Source organism: Apis mellifera, linkage group LG2, assembly GCF_003254395.2.
Source record: "Apis mellifera strain DH4 linkage group LG2, Amel_HAv3.1, whole genome shotgun sequence".
NCBI lineage: Eukaryota > Metazoa > Arthropoda > Insecta > Hymenoptera > Apidae > Apis > Apis mellifera.
This window is the reverse complement of record NC_037639.1, coordinates 10,026,444-10,046,181: the sequence shown is the minus strand read 5'-3', so window position 1 is coordinate 10,046,181 and position 19,738 is coordinate 10,026,444. Positions and strand designations below refer to the sequence as shown.

Sequence of the window (19,738 nt, the reverse complement as noted above, 5' to 3'; positions counted from 1 at the left end):
TTATTTGTTCCAACTTTTTTGGCAAGAATTTTAAACCAAAAATAATATGTAAAATTGTGGGATTGTGCATGCATAAATTTAATGTAAAATATCAATTTATCTTACAATATAATGATAGAATTAACAATATTACAAATAAATTTTATTATATCATAAACATTAATTATCAAAATTTGAATTTTATTTCTATATTTATATTATTTAAATATATAGCAAATATTTAATTTGCATTCTACTTTAAAGAACATTCATGTTAATGTTCGTAATACGTTTAAAAATGCAACGGCTGTTTTAACAATCTATTTGAACAAAAAATAAATATTTAAATCATAGATTTATAAAAATGATACAAACATGTCTATACTTACATCGCTAAACGTGGTCAAACACAACTCAACCATATTTCCAGCAGTCAATTTAATCGATGAATTAGACATTGCAATTATCAAAACGAAACAGAGCTTCTTGTTTCCCTCTAATCGATACCAATCAACCATATATGAAATTTCTCCAACTTTCTTACACTGGAAAAAATATGGTATCAAGAAAAAAGATAAATTTATAAATTATTAATAATATTCTACCTGTTCGGCTACCAACTCGCCTATGTAACAAAATATGAAAATGTTAAATGTAAGAGATATTAACAGTATGAAAAATGTTATTGCACTGGTTAAATGACTCGAACTCCATTCCTAAAATATGAATGAATTATGTCTTAAAGTTTTGAATATTTATTTAAATCATTTAGTTTTAATAATATTAAAATAGTACCATAATAACGTAATATCCAAGGAGACATATGTCTAACATGCAACCTAAAAATTCCACGAATGACACTTGTTGAAGTGCCTTTTCTGTAAGCGCTAGAAATCTGAAATTAATGTAATATATTATATCGATATTTAATTATAGTCTTTAAGATAAAAAAACTCGAAATTTATAATATCAAAATCAATAAATCACTTTAAATAAAAAAATTTAAATTTAAAATTTGAATTTTGATATTTAAAGTAATTAGATTTCAAGATAAAATTTTTGTTTTTCAATTTTACACACGGAATTTATACACACTTCAATATTCGAACATGTTGATTCACAATGCTTGCAATTCTGCTGTCCACATTGTTATACATATCTGACCGACCGTTTATCAAATGTTTCAGCCAGCTCGACAACACCTGCATCTGGCCGCAAGCATGCACCGCGAATATAGCAGCCAAACTACAAGCTGCAGTAGTTATGGTATGCAATAAAACACCGGCGACCAATTGAATGCAAAATACAATCTCATTCGTAAAACTATAGCGAGTGTCGATGATGAATCTCGAGAAGGGAAACACCAAGGGAATGAAGGTAATATTGTCATCCTCCGCAGGAATTTTTCCAACGCTTATTGGCACGGCAATATAGTAAAAGGCGAAACCACTGTACATGAAAAACGTGCAAATAACGACCAGCCTTCTTCCAAAATTTGCATTCGTTATCATGATTTCTCTGTCTTTGGAATACGTGATGTTCTTCCAATCCCATTCGATACGTTTGATGCATTCGCTGATATTATCTTTATGTAGGATTAACAAATGGTATTTTAGAAATGCCATCACGCAGAAGCTCAATGGACCAAATAGTTTTATTCTGTTGTAGATATCTTCCACTTCGAGGATCACGTATAAACTGCATGGTATCGAGAGGAAACTTATTAGACTGTAGCAGATTACATTTATTAATCGATAAAGATATTTTCCTGTCGTTGAAATGGTGGAGGAATTGGGCCAGAGACCGATCGGTTTTAAAATCCAGCGACTCCATTGAATGCTCAGGTTCACGTTTCTCTTATAGTCGTGATCTGTTTTGGTATACGACATGCTCTTGATTTCTAATTTATTCACCATTAGAGTTTGAACGTCTCTTTCAAACTAACCAGCAATTGTTTGTTTGATCTCAAGTTCTAGAAGAAAGAATAGAGCGCTTGCGCCGGTTTTCCAATTCCCCGGTTTCCCTTCGGTAGAGGGGAATAAGTTTATTTTCTCCGATGAATTCAAGTATTCCCCCCTATTGAATTGTGTTGGACTTTTCTTATTTATGCATTATGAGTTCAGAATGCTGAGAATGATAGTGAAGCCATCGATTCATTCATAAAACATCAAAACAACATATTTCTCGATATTATATGGAGTTATTTTTGAAGTTTAACTTCCATTTTTTATTGTTTAACACAAAGAAAAAAAAATCATCGTAGAAAATTAGTAAGTATTAACATAAATTGTAACTCTTTTTTATTCACATTTATAATAAAATTTATTTCTTAGATTCTTTATATAATAAGACATATGAAAAGTTACAGTTTTTTTAATAGAAAAAAAAACACATTCATTCTTACAGACTAATATATTAAATATTAAAATATAATCTATATTGTATTGCATTTTGAAAAATATTTAAGTCAATGTTCTCAATACATTCAAAAAAGCAAATGATGTTTTAATCACCTATTTTGTACAAAATATTTTTTATTAATTACATATAAAAACTCGTGAAGTTATACTAATTTAATACTTACGTCAGAAAAAGTACTCATTGATAATTCGATTAAATTCCCAGCTGTTAATTTAGTAGATGAATTAGACATTGCGATTATCAAAACGCAACACAGCTTTTTCTTTCCGAATAATTGGTACCATTCGATCATGTATGTTACTTCCCCTATATTCCTAGACTATTATAAACTATGCCACAACTGTTGCGTGTAAAGTATTGATACAATCATTTAAAAAACCATACCTGATTGGCCAAAAGCTCTCCTATGTAACAAAATATAAAAATATTGAATATAATTGTTATAAGTAATATAAGATATGTTATGACTTCTGTTAAATGATTCGATTCCCATTCCTGTAATTTCAAAAATTATATTATTTCGAAAAGAAATAGCTGTTAAAAAATATATTTTTTTAAATATCTCTTAATTATGTACCATGATGGCACAATATCCAAGAAGGCACACATTCATTGTACATTCTAAAAATTCCATGTATGATACTTGTTGAAGAATTTTTTCGATAAGTGATAAAAATCTGTAAAAATTATCACAACAATTCTATATAAATATTACAAAATATTTGATTAAATATTTTACAGATATTAGATATAGAAAATTCTTAAGATTTCAAATTATTAAAACTTAAAATTTTTTGTAATTAATAATTCAGTTTTCAAATTTAATAGTAAAAAATTATTGCAATAACAAGTAATTTACAATTATATATTTTTCTCAAATTCTATCTCTATCATTTTCCAGAAAAAATATGTAATTTGCTAATAAAATCAAATTTAAACAAACTCAATTCTTCGCAAAACAATTATACTATAAAATTTTATCATGAGATAAGTAAATTTTACACACTTTAATATTCGAACGTGTTGATTTACAATCGTGGCAATTCGCTGATCAATGCTGTTACACATATCTAACCGACCATCTATCAAATGTTTCAGCCAAACCATCATCACTTGTATCTGTCCACAAGCGTGAACCGTTAATATAGCAGCCAAACTGCACACCGATGATGTAATACCATGCAGCAAAAAACCACATATAAATTGAGCGAGAAATACAATTTCGTTTATTGGACTGTATCGAACATCAGCAATGTACTTTGGGAAAGGAAACATCGTAGGTATGAAACTAATATTAGCATCTGGTGCTGGAATTTTCCCAATTTTCATCGGTACAGCTATATAAAAAAAGACAAAACCACTGTACGTGACAGTGGTGGTAACAATGATCAATCTCTTTCCAAAATTTGCGTTCATTAGCATAATTTCTCTATCTTCTGAGTAAGATATATTTTTCCAGTCCCATTCTATACGTTTGACACACTCGCGGACGTCATCCTTGTGAATGTTTATCAAATGATACTTTGTGATCGATAACATGCAGAAGCTCATTAGACTAACGAATTTTAATCTGTCGTATATATTTTCCACTTCGAGAGATATGTATATCCATCCGGATATAATGATAAACATTATTAAAGAGTAACAAATAACGTTATATAACCATTGAAGATATTTATGTATTGTTGAACTTTTATCAAAAATTGGCCATAGTCCAATCATTTTTAAAATAAGACGACTGTATTTAATACTAAAATTTATATTATTTTTAATGTCTTGATTAATTTTTACAGAGGACATAATCGGTTCTTTGTTCGAGCTCGAAAGTTCTCTTCGTACTGAGAGAGTTTGTGGATTGATAATAATTCTAAAACACGGATGCGCTTGCGCCATATTTTTCCAATTTCTATGGCAAGGGTAAGATTAAAAGTTATTCTCCCTCGAATAAACTTTGGAATAAACTCTTCCCCATTTGGGACTTCTCTTATTATGCATTACAGGTAAGAAGAGTTGGAACATCGATAAATTGATTTTTTTTTAATATTAGTAGAACAGAACTGTTGATACTTGTGGAAGATGATTTCTTTTTCTTTTTTTTTTTCTGAACTTTTTTTTTATGCACTGCTAGTATTTTTTGTATGAACGTTTTTTAAATGTTTTATAAAGTTTTTTTTGTATGATATTTAATTTTTATTTATTTTCTTATATTATTATTTTCTTTTACACGAAATAAAGTAAATTTTAGCAAAATTGAGACTGAATATTAATAATATAAATATCTATATGCACAGTAGCTAGTTTATTTCTAATATTTTTTTATTTTTAACATTAGCATTATAAAATACGACTTTTTACATTCTTTAAATAATATAAAATATTATCAACATTCAAAACAGTTAACAACAACTTATTTGAAACATACATTAAGCAATGATTACAAAATGAATGGAAAATATAATTTTATTGGTTGGATTGCAATAAATATCAACAATGAATTCCGAATGGATGGATACGAAAGGAAATATTAAAGGAATGAAGGTGAGATTATATATTACAATTATATGATCGATGTAATAATAAAAGCCAATGTACATGAATGCAAACAATCAGTTTTTGTTCAAAATTCGTGATCGTTATCATAATCTATTATTTGTATGGTATTTCCAATCTTTTGATCCTTTCTACATTCATGAATGTTGGCTTTGTAAATAATTGTAGATAATAATATTTCACATAGATGATCAAAAGAACTATTGATAAAGGTTTGCATGTAAAACTTAATTTTTGTTTGATAATTTGTGCGATATATGATTCTTAATATAATTTAAAGAATGATTTTGTATTAAATTTTATATAATACTTACATTATTAAGAACATTGAGAAATAGTTCTATCATTTTAAATTATAAATTTCATTGTAAACTTTATTTTAAAAATCAAAGTTTAAAAAAAAAATTAAAGTTTCTCAATAATTGATATAATATAATTGATATACGCGAACAATATATAACAAAAAATAGTCATAACAACTTAATAGTAACAAATTCTGCATAATATTTTAAATAGTATGCAAAATTCATATATTAAAAGATATTGTCAATAATTAGATTAAATAAAAATTTTTATTTTTTCATTTAATCTATGATACAACATATTTCTATAAAAGAAACGTATATCCGTATATCTACACTCTTTCTATTATTCGATATGAAAATTGCAACTTTTATCATCAAACAGTTCACCATATTAAAAGAAATCTTTAAATTGTTAATGTTCGTAATACGTTCAAAAATGCAACGGCTGTTTTAACAATCTATATGTACAAAAAACAAATATTTCAGTAAAAAAAATTTAAAAAAAAGATTCAAACATTTTCGTACTTACATCGCTAAAAGTGGTCAAACACAACTCAACCATATTTCCAGCAGTCAATTTAATCGATGAATTAGACATTGCAATTATCAAAACGAAACAAAGCTTTTTGTTTCCCTCTAATCGATACCAATCAACCATATATGAAATTTCTCCAATTTTCTTGCACTGGAAAAAATATGGTATCAAGAAAAAAGATAAATTTATAAATTATTAATAATATTCTACCTGTTCAGCTACCAACTCGCCTATGTAACAAAATATGAAAATGTTAAACGTAAGAGATATTAACAGTATGAAAAATGTTATTGCACTGGTTAAATGACTCGAACTCCATTCCTAAAATATGAATGAATTATTAAAGTTTCGAATATTTATTTAAATCATTTAGTTTTAATAATACCGTAATAACGTAATATCCAAGCAGACATATGTTTAACATGCAACCTAAAAACTCCACGAATGACACTTGTTGAAGTGCTTTCTCTGTAAGCGCTAAAAATCTAGAATATAATTTAATATTTTGTAGTCATAAAATTCGATTACAACTTAACTAGTAAATTTTTAAAATCCAATATTCTAATTTATTAATTTCAATAAAAAATAAAATTCAAATTATTTAATTTAATTTAATTAAAATTTGAATTTTGACGCGTAAAATAATTAGATTTCAAAATAAAATTTTATTTTTTAATTTTTCTAATCATAGAATTCTTACACACTTCAATATTCGAACATGTTGACTCACGATACTTGCGATTCTGCTATCCACATTGTTATACATATCTGACCGACCGTTTATTAAATGTTTCAGCCAGTTCGACAACACTTGCATCTGGCCGCAAGCATGCACCGCGAATATAGCAGCCAAGCTACAGGCTGCAGTCGTTATCGTATGCATCAAAGCACCGGCGATTAATTGAATAGAAAATACGATCTCATTTATGAAACTGTAGCGAGTATCGATGATAAATCTCGAGAATGGAAACACCAAGGGAATGAAGGTAATATTGTCATCCTCCGCAAGAATTTTTCCAACGCTTATTGGCACGGCAATATAGTAAAAGGCGAAACCACTGTACATGAAAAACGTGCAAATAATGACCAGCCTTCTTCCAAAATTTGCATTCGTTATCATGATTTCTATATCTTTGGAATACGTGATATTCTTCCAATCCCATTCGATACGTTTGATACATTCGCTGATATTATCTTTATGTAGGATTAACAAGTGGTATTTTAGAAATGCCATCACGCAGAAGCTCAATGGACCAAATAGTTTTATTCTGTTGTAGATATCTTCCACTTCGAGGATCACGTACAAACTGCATGGTATCGAGAGGAAACTTATTAGACTGTAGCAGATTACATTTATTAATCGATAAAGATATTTTCCTGTCGTTGAAATGGTGGAGGAATTGGGCCAGAGACCGATCGGTTTTAAAATCCAACGACTCCATTGAATGCTCAGGTTCACGTTTCTCTTATAGTCGTGATTTGTTTGTATGCACGATATGCTGTTGATTTTTGATTTTTCCATCGTTAGAGTTTGAACGTCTCTTTCAAACTAACCAGCTCTGATCCGAGGTTCTGAGAAAAAGAATGCGGCGCTTGCGCCGATTTTTCGATTCCCTTCAGTAAAGGGGAACAAAAGTTTCTTTGCTTTCCGATAGTTCCGATTGAAATTTTTCCCCGCTTAAACTTTTTCTCATCTATGTATTATGAATTCGAGACATGGAGAATGACGGTGAAACCATCGATTGATTGACTGAGTGAAATAATGTTACTGATAGTGATTCGAAAATTTATCATTACTAGTATCTGCATAATATTTTATTATTTATACAATATTTCTTTCTTATTAAAAAGAAGTAATATTATCAAAAAAAATTAGTAAGTACCGATATAAATTGCATTTTTTTTATTTATTTTTATAATATAATATAACAAAATTTATTTCTCAGATTTATTCCTAGATTATATTTTATTTCTTAGATTAATAAATAAATAATATCAAAGCTATAGTTTTTTAACAAAAAAAAACATAAATTTTTGGAATAGTAAATATAATAAAGTTTATAAATATAGTTTACATTATGTTATATTATAATTCAAAAAAAGATTAAGTTAATGTTCGCAATACATTTAAGAAAGCAAACGACGTTTTAACCACCTATTGTAAAATATTTTTGTCAGTTATATGCAAACACACATGAGATTATAATTATTCAATACTTACATCAGAGAAAGTACTCATTGATAATTCGATTAAATTTCCAGCTGTTAATTTCATAGATGAATTGGACATTGCGATTATCAAAACGCAACACAGCTTTTTCTTTCCGGATAATCGGTACCATTCAATCATATACGTTACTTCCCCTATTTTCCTAGACTATTACAAACTATGTCACAATAGTTGTATATAAGATTAATATAATCATTTCAAAAGATTTCTACCTGATCTGCCAAAAGTTCCCCTATGTAACAAAATACAAAAATATTGAATATAATCGTTATAAGTATTATAACATATGTTACGACTTCTGTTAGATGATTCGATTCCCATTCCTGTAATTGCAAGATTATATTATGTTATATTAAAAAAAAAAATAAGTGCTAAAAATTATAAATATAAATATAAATATGTTTTAATTGTGTACTATAATGGCACAATATCCAAGAAGACACACGTTCACTGTACATTCTAAAAATTCCATGTAAGATACTTGTTGAAGAATTTTTTCAATAAGTGATAAAAATCTGTAAACATTACAACAAACATTACAATTTTTAATATTTATTCCAAGTCAAAAAGTTATTAAAATTCAAAATTTAATATTTGAAACTTTTCATTATAAATAGTATAATAATAAATTATAAATAATTTCTATCTATTCTTTTTATTAATCTTATATAAATTTTACTAAAAGAAGTTTATTTTGTATTGAATAAATGTGATAATATATCGTGATAAATAAATTTTACACACTTCAATATTCGAACATGTTGACTCACGATCTTGGCGATTCGCTGATCGACGCTATAACACATGTCTAATCGACCTTCTATCAAATGTTCCAGCCAGATCATCATCACCTGTATTTGGCCACAAGCGTGAACTGTAAATATGGCAGCCAAACTGCAAGCTGATGATGTCACACCATGCACCAAGAAACCACACATAAATTGAAAGAAAAATACAATTTCGTTTATTGGACTATAACGAACATCAGCAATGTACTTTGGGAAAGGAAACATCGTGGGTATGAAACTAATATTAGCATCTGGTGCTGGAATTTTCCCAATTTTCATCGGTATAGCTATATAAAAAAAGACAAAACCACTGTACGTGACAGTGGTGGTAACAATGATCAATCTCTTTCCAAAATTTGCGTTCATTAGCATAATTTCTCTATCTTCTGAGTAAGATATATTTTTCCAGTCCCATTCTATGCGTTTGACACACTCGCGGACGTCATCCTTGTGAATGTTTATCAAATGATACTTTGTGATCGATAACATGCAGAAGCTCATTAGACTAACGAATTTTAATCCGTCGTATATGTTTTTCACTTCGAAAGCTATATACATCCATCCAAGTACAATCATAAACATTAACAAACAGTAACAAATGGTATTATATAACATTCGAAGAAATTTGTGTATTGTTGAAATTTTATCGAAAATAGGCCACAAGCCGATCATTTTTGATATACGACGGCTATATTTAATGCTAAGATTTACGTTACTTTTGTAATCTTGATCAATTTTTACAGAGGACATAATCTTTTCTTCGTTCGACCTCAAAAGCTCTCTTCGTACTGAGAGTTTGCAGATTGATAATTATTCCAAGACATGGATGCGCTTGCGCCATTTTTTCCAATTTTTATCGCAAGGGTAAGATTAAAAGTTATTCTCCCTCGTTGGAATAAACTCTTCCCCATTTGGGACTTCTCTTATTATGCATTAAAGGTAAGAAAAAAGTTGAAACATCGATAAATTGATTTTTTTAAGTATTAACTATTAGTAGAACAGAACTGTTGATACATGGAATAAGTGAGTTTATTTTCATTTTCTTTTTGCAAACTTCTTTTTTACTATTATTCCTTTTTTTTTTTAAGAAATTTTTTCAATGTTTTGTAAATTTTCTATGATATTTAATTTGTTTACTTTTCGTGCACAATTTTTAAATTCAGATAATAGTTTTTAAAGTTTTCTATTATTTTGGAAATATTCTCTATTTTATTATTCTTTACATGAAATGAAATGGTAAGTTTTAGCAAATTTGTCTGCAAAATTTTTTTATTCATTAACATTATAAAACATGATTTTTTATATCCCTTTATATTATAGAAAAAATTTTCAACATTCAAGACAATTAACAATCACTCATTATTTGAAACAACATGTATAAAAAGACACATATAAAACGAGTATATAACGGCAAAGATTTTTTAAACACACACATCAACGAATATGAAAAAACATCTATACTTAGAAATTTTCAAGTTGTTTTTTGAAGTACGTTTAAATAAGTAACAGCTGTCTTAACCACCTATTTATTAAAACCAAAGATGATAATTAATCTAAAAATGAGGCAAAAAGAAAAAAATTACGAAAATAAAATTGATACTCACATCGGTAAACGTGCTGATAGATAAATTCACGATATTTCCAGCTGTCAATTTTATCGAGGAATTAGACATTGCGATGATTAAAATGCAAAAAAGCTTTTTGTTTCCCATCAATCGGTACCATTCGATCATGTACGATATCTCGCCAATTTTCCTACACTATCATAATATCATATCATTATTAAAACATTTTAGAAAAATTTTACAAAAAAAAAAGCTTACCTCTTCGGCAACGATCTCGCCTATATAACAAAATATAAAAATATTGAACGTAAGTGATATAAGTAAAATTATGTAAGTTATTACGCTCGTGACATCATTCGATTTCGATTCCTATAATTGAATTAAATTTATGTAAATTAGAATTGATAGTTTCAGAATTGTTGATCATTAAAATCGGATCAATTTTAAATCAAATTTATCATTGATCCTTAATTTTTGTATCGCGATTTCTTTTAAAATAGATAATTCTTTTAAGAACAATGACTTTTAAATTGAAAATCTAAATTGTGAACAATCGTACCATAATAACATAATATCCAACGAGACATATATCTAGCGTACAACCCAAAAATTCGGTAAAAGAAATTTGCTGCAGAGTTTTTTCGGTAAGCGCCAAAAATCTGAAATAATCGATCATTCCTTTTAAACTCATTCCTCATTAGAAAACAAATAATTCGAAGCAATGTTGAAAATATCAGTCGCATTAAAGATCATTATAAACCGTAATAATAATAATCACAATAAATTGATTTACTTTAGGACTCGAACATGTTGGCGTATGACGTCCGCGATTCTACCATCCAAGCGCTCGTCCATGTCCAATCGGCCGTCTATCAAATGTTGCAACCAGTTCATCAACACCTGCATCTGGCCGCAAGCGTGAACCGCGAATGTAGCCACTAAGCTGCAAGCAGCCGATGTGATTCCATGCATAAGAGCGCCGGCCATCAATTGGATGGAAAATACAATTTCGTTGGTAGGACTGTAACGAGTATCGACGATGAATCTCGAGAAAGGGAACACCAAAGGGACGAAGGTGAGATTATCGGTTTTGACTCTGCCAACGCTGATCGGTATAGCTATGTAATAAAAGGCAAATCCACTGTACATGAAAAACGTGCAAACCATCACCAATTTTCGTCCGAAATTCGCGTACATTATCATGATCTCTCTATCTTTCGCGTACGTGATGTTCCTCCAATCCCACTTGATCCTTTCCACGCATTCCCGGATATCGGTTTTGTGGAAAATTAGATAATAATATTTTACGAATGCCATCATGCAGAAGATCAAAGGACCGAATTGTTTCAGTTTCCCGTAAAAATCTTCAATTTCAAGGAACAGATATAACGTGCAAGGGATGAAGAGGAAACTGATTAAGCAGTAACAGACGATATTTATGAGCCAATACGGATAATCTTTTGATGTATACGAATTCGGCCAAAGACCCATTGGTTTTAACAGCCAACGATTATATTGAATGCTCAGATTCACGTTCTTCTGGTATTCATAGTCTGTCAAGTAGAATTTCTGATTGGCCTTGTCTTTTGATTTTTCCATCTCGATGGCTTGTCTGATACTAGAAAGGATGGTAATAATAGTTCAAAAGAAAAATAACATTGCGCTTGCGCTTAATTTCTGATTTCTTCCGTCGGAAGGGAGAATAAAAGTAGTTTAGTTTCAACCCTTCCACGAAGTTCAGATTTTTACATTATGCATTATAAGAATAGAAGGAGTGATGATAGGAGAACATCGATAAATTGATTGTTTGGAATATCAGAGAACGTCAGTTGTACGATTTTAAGAAATCAATTTATGGTTATTTTTTTCACTTACCGGTCCACTTTTTTGTTTTTGTTTATTAATAGTAAGTAATAATGTATGAATATAATAATTATTATTTGATACTTACATTATTGAATGTTGACAAGTACTTTCATATTTTAGATTATAAATTCCATTGATGAATTAAATTATGATGATTAAAATATAATAAAAATTCTCATCAATTTCTGCAATTTATATATAAAGTATCTTATATTTTTCTATGTTATAAAAACTGTTATAAATAATAAATAATTAATAGTAACAAATAAAAAAAAATTACAAAATTTATAGGTTGGAAAGTATTGTCAATAATTAAATTAAATAAAAATTCTTTCTTTTTCGTTTAATCTTTGATTATATAGAATATTTTTATAAAATATATATACTATATATCCGTATTATAGTTTTTCCATTACTTAATACGAAAATTGCTATTGTAATTATCATCAAAGTTTATTGTATTAAAAAAACCTTTAACTTGTCAATGTTCGTAGTATGTTCAAGTATGCAAATGAAGTCTTGATGATCTATAATATTCAATGAAATATTACATATTTACAGAATGAATAATTGTCTTAAATTTGAGGCACTTACAGCACCGAAACTGCTAATAGAAAGTTCGATAATGTTGCCAGCAGTGATCTTCGTGGTCGAACGAGATATAGAAATTATCAAAGAGATGGCCAAACTTTTTTTCCAGGGCATTCTATACCAATCAATCATGTAAAACTTTTCCCCAACTTTCACGGTCTGTCGGTAAAATATTTTATTTTAAAAATTTTATTTTTCAATAAATTATTGTCATCGGAATGTAATTTGGCAAAAAATATACCTGCTCTGCTAAAAGTTCACCGATATAACAAAATATGAAAATGTTAAACGTGACGGACGTGAGCAATATTATATACGTCATACCTCTAATAAGATGCTCGGTGTCCCACTCCTAAAGAAAAAAAAAAAAAATCGCAAATTAAGATTTTGTTTCGTAAGTTTATACGTATCTTCGTAAAATTATACCATCATCGAATAATACCCAAGGAAACATATATTTATAGTACAACCCACAACTTCCACCAATGATATCTCTCGAAGAAGATCTTCCGTCAAAGTTATAAAACTGAAATGTTAATAAAAGACACGCTTTGATTTCGATTTCTATGTTTTAATATGAAATAAAATTTAAATCTTCACATTACTTGATTATTCGAACGTGTTGTTCCACGATATTAACCAATCTCTGGTCCAAATTCTCGTCGTCGTTTTCCCTTCCATCCACCAATTTTTCCAACCAAGACATTAAAATCTGCAATTGTCCGCAGGCGTGCATCGCGAGAAGGGCAGCCAATCCGCAAGCGGCAACCGTGATATTATGCGCGACAAACCCAGACAATAACTGTATCGTGTATAGAAGTTCGTTGGCAGGAGTGCGACGAGCGTCTAGGAGAGCCTTGGGAAAAGGGTAAACCAGTCTTCTATACGTCAGATTACCACCCTCTTCCACGACCTTTGCACGGGTGAACGGCAAAGCGATATAATAGAAAACCACCCCTCCGTACATAAAAGCGCCGCAAATTACGATCAATCGACGGCTGAAACTCGCGTTTTCCAACATAATCTTACGATCTTCTTGATACTTTACATTTTTCCAATCGTCTTCAATGCATTCTATGCATTTACGTATATCGTTTTCACGAATGATGAAGACGCACATTTTCATCACCGCCATCAGAAAGAAACTGAGCGCGCTACCGAGTTTCATTTGATCGTAAAAATCTTTCATCTCGAGAAGAAAGTACATAACACCGGGTATTAGGATGAACGCGAGTAAAACGTAATTAAGAAAGCATAAACAGACATGTTCGATAGTTTCTAACCAAGAACGATCCAGTGATTTTGGCCAGGTTCCGATCGTTCTCAATGTCCACACATTTAACTGTACGTTGAAGAATAAATCGTTCTTGTAACTTGCGTTGTAAGATTTCTTCTCGACAATAAAATGTTCCATGTTCATCTTCGAACATCGAATGTCGGAAAGTTACTAACAGTAACTTTGTCGTTGGTTGGTTGTTTGAAAACGTTTAATTTGAATCTAACTGCGCATGCGCAATTAGTTTTGCGCAAAACGGAAATGGCAAGTGATTTATATTTACTGGTTTAATTTAATAGAATTATCTACGTACTTTTCTCAGTTACCCTCAAAGTAATATTATATTTTCAGTTGTGATCATCGCAGTTGACGCTAACGACAAGTTTCGCGATGCATTTTTCAAGAGAAGGAAAAAATCACGGAACGAGGGAGAAACATGTTATTACCGTATTCTTGTGTGTACATCAGGGAAAATAAAGTTTGATTCTATAGAATAGGATTGAATATTGGGAAGAATATTTTTCTTTTTGATGATACGGTAAATCGTTTTTTTATAATTTTTATCTTTTTACTTTTACTTTTGCCAATATTTCGTGCTAAATGTAATTTTGATTTTTATTCTAAAAAAAAACATTTTTAAATGTAAGATAAATTTTGAATATTTTCTTAAGGATATATTTGCTTTTACGATAAGATTTTATTCTTTCATAATATCTATGTTAATTTTTTAGAAATATTGGCATGAAAAGTACTCAAAATTATGATATTGTTAATATATATGTTTGATAATTATTTGACTAATTTTTCTCTTTTCTTTAATCTACAATAAAATATTTTTATAAAAAGGCAGATATGTGTCATATATTTTTTTATATGTCTTTTATATATATATCTATATTTTTTCTATGTTCAATGTGAGAATTCGTCGCTGACAATATTTTAAAAAAATCATTAGGTTGTGAATGTTCGTAGCATATTCAAGTACGCGACTGAAGTCTTGATGACCTGCAGTATTTGATAAAAATTTACAACAGAAACTTATTTGTTATATGTTTACAGATTATCAATCATTTATGGAATACTTACATCGCCAAAACTGCTGATGGAAAGTTCGATAATGTTGCCAGCGGTTATCTTGGTAGTCGAATGGGACATGGAAATCATCAATGGTATGGCAAGACTTTTCTTCCAAGGCATTCGATGCCAATCGATCATATAAGATTTCTCGCCCACCTTCACTGTCTGGTAAAGTATATAAATAACTTGATCCTTTTGTAAACTTTTACACATTGAAACAACAAGTGATTCAAGCTCATATGCATGACAAATTTTCTAAAAAAAAAAAAAAAAGAAACGAGTACCTGTTCTGCTAAGAGTTGACCGATATAACAAAATATAAAAATATTAAACGTGACGGATATAAGTAGTATTATGTACGTGACACCACTGACAGGTTGCTTCGAGTCCCATTCCTAGAGAAGAAATTGATCGAATTAAACAATGATCACAATTTCCAAACAATTCTTCTCCTAATATCATACCATCATCGAATAATACCCAAGGAAACATATATTCAAAGTACATCCCACGACTTCTATCAACGATATCTCGTGCAGGAGATCTTCCGTTAGAGCTATGAAACTATAAAATGTTTCGATAAATACATTTTCCTTTGAAAAACATAATATCTTTATTTGCGAACGGATAAATACATTATACATCTACTTATTCGTTCGCAAAAATCATTAATACATAAACAAAATTATAACCTTATCTTACTTGATTATCCGAACATGTTGTTTCACAATATTGGCCAATCTCTGATCCAAGTTCTCGTTATCGTTCTTCCTTCCATCCACCAATTTTTCCAGCCAAGACATCAAAATCTGCAACTGTCCGCACGCGTGTATCGCGAGAAGAGCAGCCAAACCGCAAGCGGCGACCGTGATATTATGAGCGACGAATCCGGACAATAATTGTATCGTGTAGCAAATTTCATTGATCGGGCTGTGACGAGCGTCTAGAAGAACCTTGGGAAAAGGGTAGACAAGCCGTCTGTACGTTAAATTGCCACCCTCTTCCACGATCTTCGCCCGAGTGAGCGGCAAAGCGATGTAATAAAAAATGACCCCTCCGTACATGAAGGTGCCACAGATTACGATCAATCGACGGCTGAAACTCGCGTTTTCCAACATTATCTTACGATCCTCTTGATATCTCACGTTCTTCCAATCGTTTTCGATCAGTTCCACGCATTTGCGTATATCGTCCTCCCGAATAATGAAGACGCAGTACTTCATCACGGCCATCAAGAAGAAACTGAGCGCGCTGCCGAGTTTCAACTGGTTGTAAAAGTCCTTGATCTCGAGGATGATGTATATACTGCACGGGATCAGAATGAAAGCGAGCAATTCGTAGCAGAAGAGATTTAGACAGACGTGTTCCAGGGTTTCTAACCAGGAATGATCCGGGGATCTTGGCCAAGTGCCGATTGTTCTCAACGTCCACACGTTCAATCGTACGTTAAAACTTAAATCGTTCTTGTAATTTGCGTTGGGAGGTTTTCCCTCGATCATCAACTTTTCCGCGTTCATGATTGGATACCGAGAATCAGAGTGTTACTGATTATAATTCCATCGAACGGTTCGAAAAGTTTCGTAAGATTGTGCGCTTGCGCCGTGAAATTAGAAACTCGGGGGTTGAAAGTGTTCTCTTTCTGTTCGTTGTTGTTGTTTCGATTTTTCCGTGGCAATTTTCCAGGGAAGAGTTTTCCCGATAATGTTTTCCGCTTGCGTATTTCTAATCGTTGACGATAATTATAAGTTTAGAAATGGATTTTTCAAAAGCGGAGGAAAATATTATAGAACGTGGAACGAACGTATGATTATCGTGTCGAGGGGATGCGAGTAAAGTTTTCACTTAGGTCTTTCAGCCACGCTTCGTGGATATTTTAATTCTAAATAGATTTGAAACATTACTTTCTCTTCTCATTGCTGTATAAACAATTTTTGAATGGTTATTATACGATATGCTTGGGTCAGATATTGCATGTGGAACATATTGTGCAGAACTGAAGAAGATTCGTGATTGAATCACTGGCAGGAGTGATTTTTTATTAAAAAAAAAAAAAGACAGACTATGTATAAAATCATTTCTCCATAATTTTTAATGAAAAACGTACATGTAAACAATAATTGTTCAAATAATTTCACGTAGTATGTTTAAATATCCCATTGAAACTTTCATGATCTATCAAAAATCATATTTATAAAATATGTTAATTTCATAAGTTTTATTTTTCATAGATTTAATTTCTCTTTCTTTCTACTTACATCAGTAAAAGTGATTAAAGACATTTCCATCATTTTGGCTGCTTTCAGTTTCATTGGATAATTAGACATGGCAATAATTAGTATCAAGCAACGCATATTTTTGATCGAAAGGCGATACCAATTTATTGTGCTTGATGCTTGACTTACAATATAGTTCTGTTAACAAAGTTATTCAGGATGAATGTGAAAAAATTAAGTTCAGCTTGAAAAAAAGGAAATAATTTTATACCTCATCGACGAGCAGTTGTCCAATGTAACAAAGTATAAAAATACAGAAGATGATAGATATTTGTATCGTGATATAGATTACGATTGCCATTGTATTAGTATTCTCCCATTCCTGAAATATATTTATTCAATATTCTTAAAAATTTGTAATATTCAACATATTCATTAACGTATTCACCATTAAAATACAGTAACCCACGAGACAGATCATACAGGTACTACCAATCATTTCGATTAAACATATGTATTCTGTAATTGTTTCAATGTTTTTTAAAAATCTGTTAAAAATAATACAAATTTAAATAGTATCAAAAATCTAAAAATCCTTTCTTTTCTTCTCTTACTCGTTCCTTTTATCTCAATTCTTATTTTAAATTTATTATAATTTCACAAAATTTTTACTCACCTCTTTATTTTCATTTGATATTCAACAATATCCATGATCTTTCTTTGCAGCACCACTTCAGACATATCTGATTTATCCACTAATTTCTTTATCTTATTCACCAGGATCCTCAGCATACTCCACGCATGAAGAACTAGGAGAGCAAAAATGCCGCAGAAGCCGCAAATAACCGCATAAATAGCTATTCCGGCTATAATTTGTAACACGAACAATATCTCGTAGATCGGCGACTGTTGCTCGTTCAAAATAAAAAAATAACTGGGACAAGGTAATGCTCTAATCATAGTATTATTAGCAGTGACGATCGTTCCCTTCAGAAGGGGAAGGATCATCCGATAGCATAAACCGCCACCATACATAGTGAACGCAACCACTAAAACTACCCTCCTTCCGATCTTCGCTTTCGAGCGAAAAATCAATCGTTCCTCTTCCGTTGCTTTTATCCAATCATGTTTGATCGCGTACAATCCTTCTTGAATCTCTTTCCTCCGCCAGAGAATGATCGTATATTTAAAGCATTGTATACTGCAGTTAATAATCGGCGGCATAAGCTTCAGTCTCACTTTGTTGTTCTTCTCTTTCAGGAACACGTACATCAGGGTTGGAATCATTATCAGGAAAAAAAGGAAGTATGTGAATATATGCCTCAATCTTTGGAGTACTTTTAAAAGGAAAGAGGTAGACGGTGATATCGGCCAGGCACCGATCATTCCCATAATCGGTTTCACGAATCTCGTGGCGTATTTCAAATCCTCCTCCGCCTTTGCTATTCCAGATATATTTTCCATGACTGAATGCTTCGATGTGACTGGTCATGCGTGTATAGCAAAACTGGAATTCAGTTTGGCATGGAATGTTGCGCTTGCGTGTATGGATTCAGCATTGAATTCATGTCATTGAAACCAATTTTATCGAAGAGTAAAAAATTGATTAAAATTACCCGTTTCAGTTTTCCGCGAATAGTACAAGTTATTCCATGGTATTGCCATGAGTAGAATTTTTTGATTGATGTACGATTCTTGTCTTTGATAGAAATAAGATATTGTAAAAATATTTGAAAAAATTCAAAACTTTTTTATGTATTAATGTATTAATATAATGTATAGAAAATTTCATAGGATTCAAAGAAAATCGAGATACATATTTAAAAGACTGACAGTATCACATTTGCAGCAGTTTGTAGTTTCCAATAAATGCTGTTTGTAAAGTTTGTACAGATTACGAACAGTTATTATGTAGATGGTAAGTAAAGGGGAACAAGTTGCATTTTCTGAAATACACCATGAGATTCTACAATTGGGTTTCAATTATTAAAATTCTACGTAAAGCAAAGAAAGTAACGGGGTAACGATTTTTGAAGTTGTCTCTTTCGATTACAAATGATTATTACTCTGATTGAATGATCGTCTTCTAAACTGAAAAATATATTTTATTATGCATATTAATATGATTCAAAAATTTTATCGTAACTGTTGTAGATTGAAGATTGAATATAATAAAAATTGTAGAAAATTCAATGTTATATATGTTATAAAAAATTAATGTATAAAATGGTAACTCAAATCTAATTTCCAATATCAGTGTCTAAAACTTTTCCTGATGTGAATTTAAAAAAAAATGATATAGTAATCACTAATTTTAATTTCTATTTTTCTTTTACAGGAAA

General features: G+C 30.4%; 7 protein-coding genes across 9 annotated transcripts; all 7 read right to left on the bottom strand.

The window, feature by feature from the left end:
* Positions 1-173: 173 nt before the first annotated feature.
* LOC102655857 (odorant receptor 22c-like) lies at positions 174-2,243 on the bottom strand. The gene is made up of 5 exons (XM_006565885.3): positions 1,075-2,243; positions 775-874; positions 585-695; positions 369-524; positions 174-299 (listed from the first exon to the last, which is right to left on the bottom strand). The coding sequence occupies exons 1-5, from the start codon at positions 1,893-1,895 to the stop codon at positions 249-251; spliced, it is 1,239 nt and encodes a 412-aa protein (XP_006565948.1). The 5' UTR covers positions 1,896-2,243; the 3' UTR covers positions 174-248.
* Positions 2,244-2,387: 144 nt separating this feature from the next.
* On the bottom strand, positions 2,388-4,293 carry LOC102655825 (odorant receptor 85b-like). Its single transcript, XM_006565884.3, has 5 exons — positions 3,407-4,293; positions 2,978-3,077; positions 2,785-2,895; positions 2,564-2,719; positions 2,388-2,492 (listed from the first exon to the last, which is right to left on the bottom strand). Exons 1-5 carry the CDS (start codon positions 4,291-4,293, stop codon positions 2,442-2,444), a joined length of 1,305 nt encoding a protein of 434 aa, XP_006565947.2. The 3' UTR covers positions 2,388-2,441.
* Positions 4,294-5,538: 1,245 nt separating this feature from the next.
* Positions 5,539-7,651, bottom strand: LOC725861 (odorant receptor 22). The gene is made up of 5 exons (XM_001121659.5): positions 6,495-7,651; positions 6,176-6,275; positions 6,001-6,111; positions 5,785-5,940; positions 5,539-5,713 (listed from the first exon to the last, which is right to left on the bottom strand). The coding sequence occupies exons 1-5, from the start codon at positions 7,310-7,312 to the stop codon at positions 5,660-5,662; spliced, it is 1,239 nt and encodes a 412-aa protein (XP_001121659.1). The 5' UTR covers positions 7,313-7,651; the 3' UTR covers positions 5,539-5,659.
* A 2,310-nt stretch (positions 7,652-9,961) lies between these two features.
* Positions 9,962-12,279, bottom strand: LOC100577590 (odorant receptor 20). Of its 3 annotated transcripts, none has more exons than XR_410392.2 (5): positions 11,167-12,279; positions 10,933-11,032; positions 10,632-10,742; positions 10,413-10,563; positions 9,962-10,330 (listed from the first exon to the last, which is right to left on the bottom strand). XR_410392.2 is itself a non-coding variant. In XM_003250717.3 (5 exons), the coding sequence occupies exons 1-5, from the start codon at positions 11,970-11,972 to the stop codon at positions 10,280-10,282; spliced, it is 1,224 nt and encodes a 407-aa protein (XP_003250765.1). In that variant the 5' UTR covers positions 11,973-12,279; the 3' UTR covers positions 9,963-10,279. The 3 variants fall into 3 exon arrangements, 2 of the variants coding, with proteins under 2 accessions (XP_003250765.1, XP_016773538.1); XM_003250717.3 differs by having other exon boundaries at positions 9,963-10,330; positions 10,413-10,568; XM_016918049.2 differs by lacking the exon at positions 9,962-10,330 and having other exon boundaries at positions 10,361-10,563.
* A 400-nt stretch (positions 12,280-12,679) lies between these two features.
* On the bottom strand, positions 12,680-14,250 carry Or19 (odorant receptor 19). The gene is made up of 5 exons (NM_001242966.1): positions 13,436-14,250; positions 13,257-13,356; positions 13,072-13,182; positions 12,834-12,989; positions 12,680-12,766 (listed from the first exon to the last, which is right to left on the bottom strand). The coding sequence occupies exons 1-5, from the start codon at positions 14,248-14,250 to the stop codon at positions 12,713-12,715; spliced, it is 1,236 nt and encodes a 411-aa protein (NP_001229895.1). The 3' UTR covers positions 12,680-12,712.
* A 721-nt stretch (positions 14,251-14,971) lies between these two features.
* Positions 14,972-16,796, bottom strand: LOC100577938 (odorant receptor 18). The gene is made up of 5 exons (XM_003250678.4): positions 15,886-16,796; positions 15,648-15,747; positions 15,468-15,578; positions 15,193-15,348; positions 14,972-15,111 (listed from the first exon to the last, which is right to left on the bottom strand). The coding sequence occupies exons 1-5, from the start codon at positions 16,698-16,700 to the stop codon at positions 15,058-15,060; spliced, it is 1,236 nt and encodes a 411-aa protein (XP_003250726.1). The 5' UTR covers positions 16,701-16,796; the 3' UTR covers positions 14,972-15,057.
* Positions 16,797-17,263: 467 nt separating this feature from the next.
* Positions 17,264-19,046, bottom strand: LOC100577634 (odorant receptor 17). Its single transcript, XM_026439171.1, has 5 exons — positions 18,099-19,046; positions 17,845-17,958; positions 17,668-17,778; positions 17,439-17,594; positions 17,264-17,355 (listed from the first exon to the last, which is right to left on the bottom strand). The coding sequence occupies exons 1-5, from the start codon at positions 18,858-18,860 to the stop codon at positions 17,305-17,307; spliced, it is 1,194 nt and encodes a 397-aa protein (XP_026294956.1). The 5' UTR covers positions 18,861-19,046; the 3' UTR covers positions 17,264-17,304.
* Between the last annotated feature and the right edge of the window lie 692 nt (positions 19,047-19,738).

Coding starts and splice junctions, on each gene's coding strand:
- LOC102655857 (XM_006565885.3), bottom strand. CDS start 1,895: ATGGTGAATAAATTAGAAATCAAGAGCATGTCGTATACCAAAACAGAT. Junction 525..584: donor GCGAGTTGGTAGCCGAACAG/GTAGAATATTAT, acceptor TATTTTTTCCAG/TGTAAGAAAGTTGGAGAAAT. Junction 300..368: donor GTTTGACCACGTTTAGCGAT/GTAAGTATAGAC, acceptor TTGTTCAAATAG/ATTGTTAAAACAGCCGTTGC.
- LOC102655825 (XM_006565884.3), bottom strand. CDS start 4,293: ATGGCGCAAGCGCATCCGTGTTTTAGAATTATTATCAATCCACAAACT. Junction 3,078..3,406: donor CAACACGTTCGAATATTAAA/GTGTGTAAAATT, acceptor TAATTTTTACAG/ATTTTTATCACTTATCGAAA. Junction 2,493..2,563: donor CAATGAGTACTTTTTCTGAC/GTAAGTATTAAA, acceptor TGTACAAAATAG/GTGATTAAAACATCATTTGC.
- LOC725861 (XM_001121659.5), bottom strand. CDS start 7,312: ATGGAAAAATCAAAAATCAACAGCATATCGTGCATACAAACAAATCAC. Junction 5,941..6,000: donor GCGAGTTGGTAGCTGAACAG/GTAGAATATTAT, acceptor TATTTTTTCCAG/TGCAAGAAAATTGGAGAAAT. Junction 5,714..5,784: donor GTTTGACCACTTTTAGCGAT/GTAAGTACGAAA, acceptor TTGTACATATAG/ATTGTTAAAACAGCCGTTGC.
- LOC100577590 (XM_003250717.3), bottom strand. CDS start 11,972: ATGGAAAAATCAAAAGACAAGGCCAATCAGAAATTCTACTTGACAGAC. Junction 11,033..11,166: donor CAACATGTTCGAGTCCTAAA/GTAAATCAATTT, acceptor CGATTATTTCAG/ATTTTTGGCGCTTACCGAAA. Junction 10,569..10,631: donor GCGAGATCGTTGCCGAAGAG/GTAAGCTTTTTT, acceptor ATATTATGATAG/TGTAGGAAAATTGGCGAGAT.
- Or19 (NM_001242966.1), bottom strand. CDS start 14,250: ATGAACATGGAACATTTTATTGTCGAGAAGAAATCTTACAACGCAAGT. Junction 13,357..13,435: donor CAACACGTTCGAATAATCAA/GTAATGTGAAGA, acceptor TTAACATTTCAG/TTTTATAACTTTGACGGAAG. Junction 12,767..12,833: donor CTATTAGCAGTTTCGGTGCT/GTAAGTGCCTCA, acceptor TGAATATTATAG/ATCATCAAGACTTCATTTGC.
- LOC100577938 (XM_003250678.4), bottom strand. CDS start 16,700: ATGAACGCGGAAAAGTTGATGATCGAGGGAAAACCTCCCAACGCAAAT. Junction 15,579..15,647: donor TTGGGTATTATTCGATGATG/GTATGATATTAG, acceptor TTTCTTCTCTAG/GAATGGGACTCGAAGCAACC. Junction 15,349..15,467: donor GTCAACTCTTAGCAGAACAG/GTACTCGTTTCT, acceptor ATACTTTACCAG/ACAGTGAAGGTGGGCGAGAA.
- LOC100577634 (XM_026439171.1), bottom strand. CDS start 18,860: ATGGAAAATATATCTGGAATAGCAAAGGCGGAGGAGGATTTGAAATAC. Junction 17,959..18,098: donor AAAGAAAGATCATGGATATT/GTTGAATATCAA, acceptor ATTTAAATTTGT/ATTATTTTTAACAGATTTTT. Junction 17,779..17,844: donor TGGGTTACTGTATTTTAATG/GTGAATACGTTA, acceptor AATATATTTCAG/GAATGGGAGAATACTAATAC.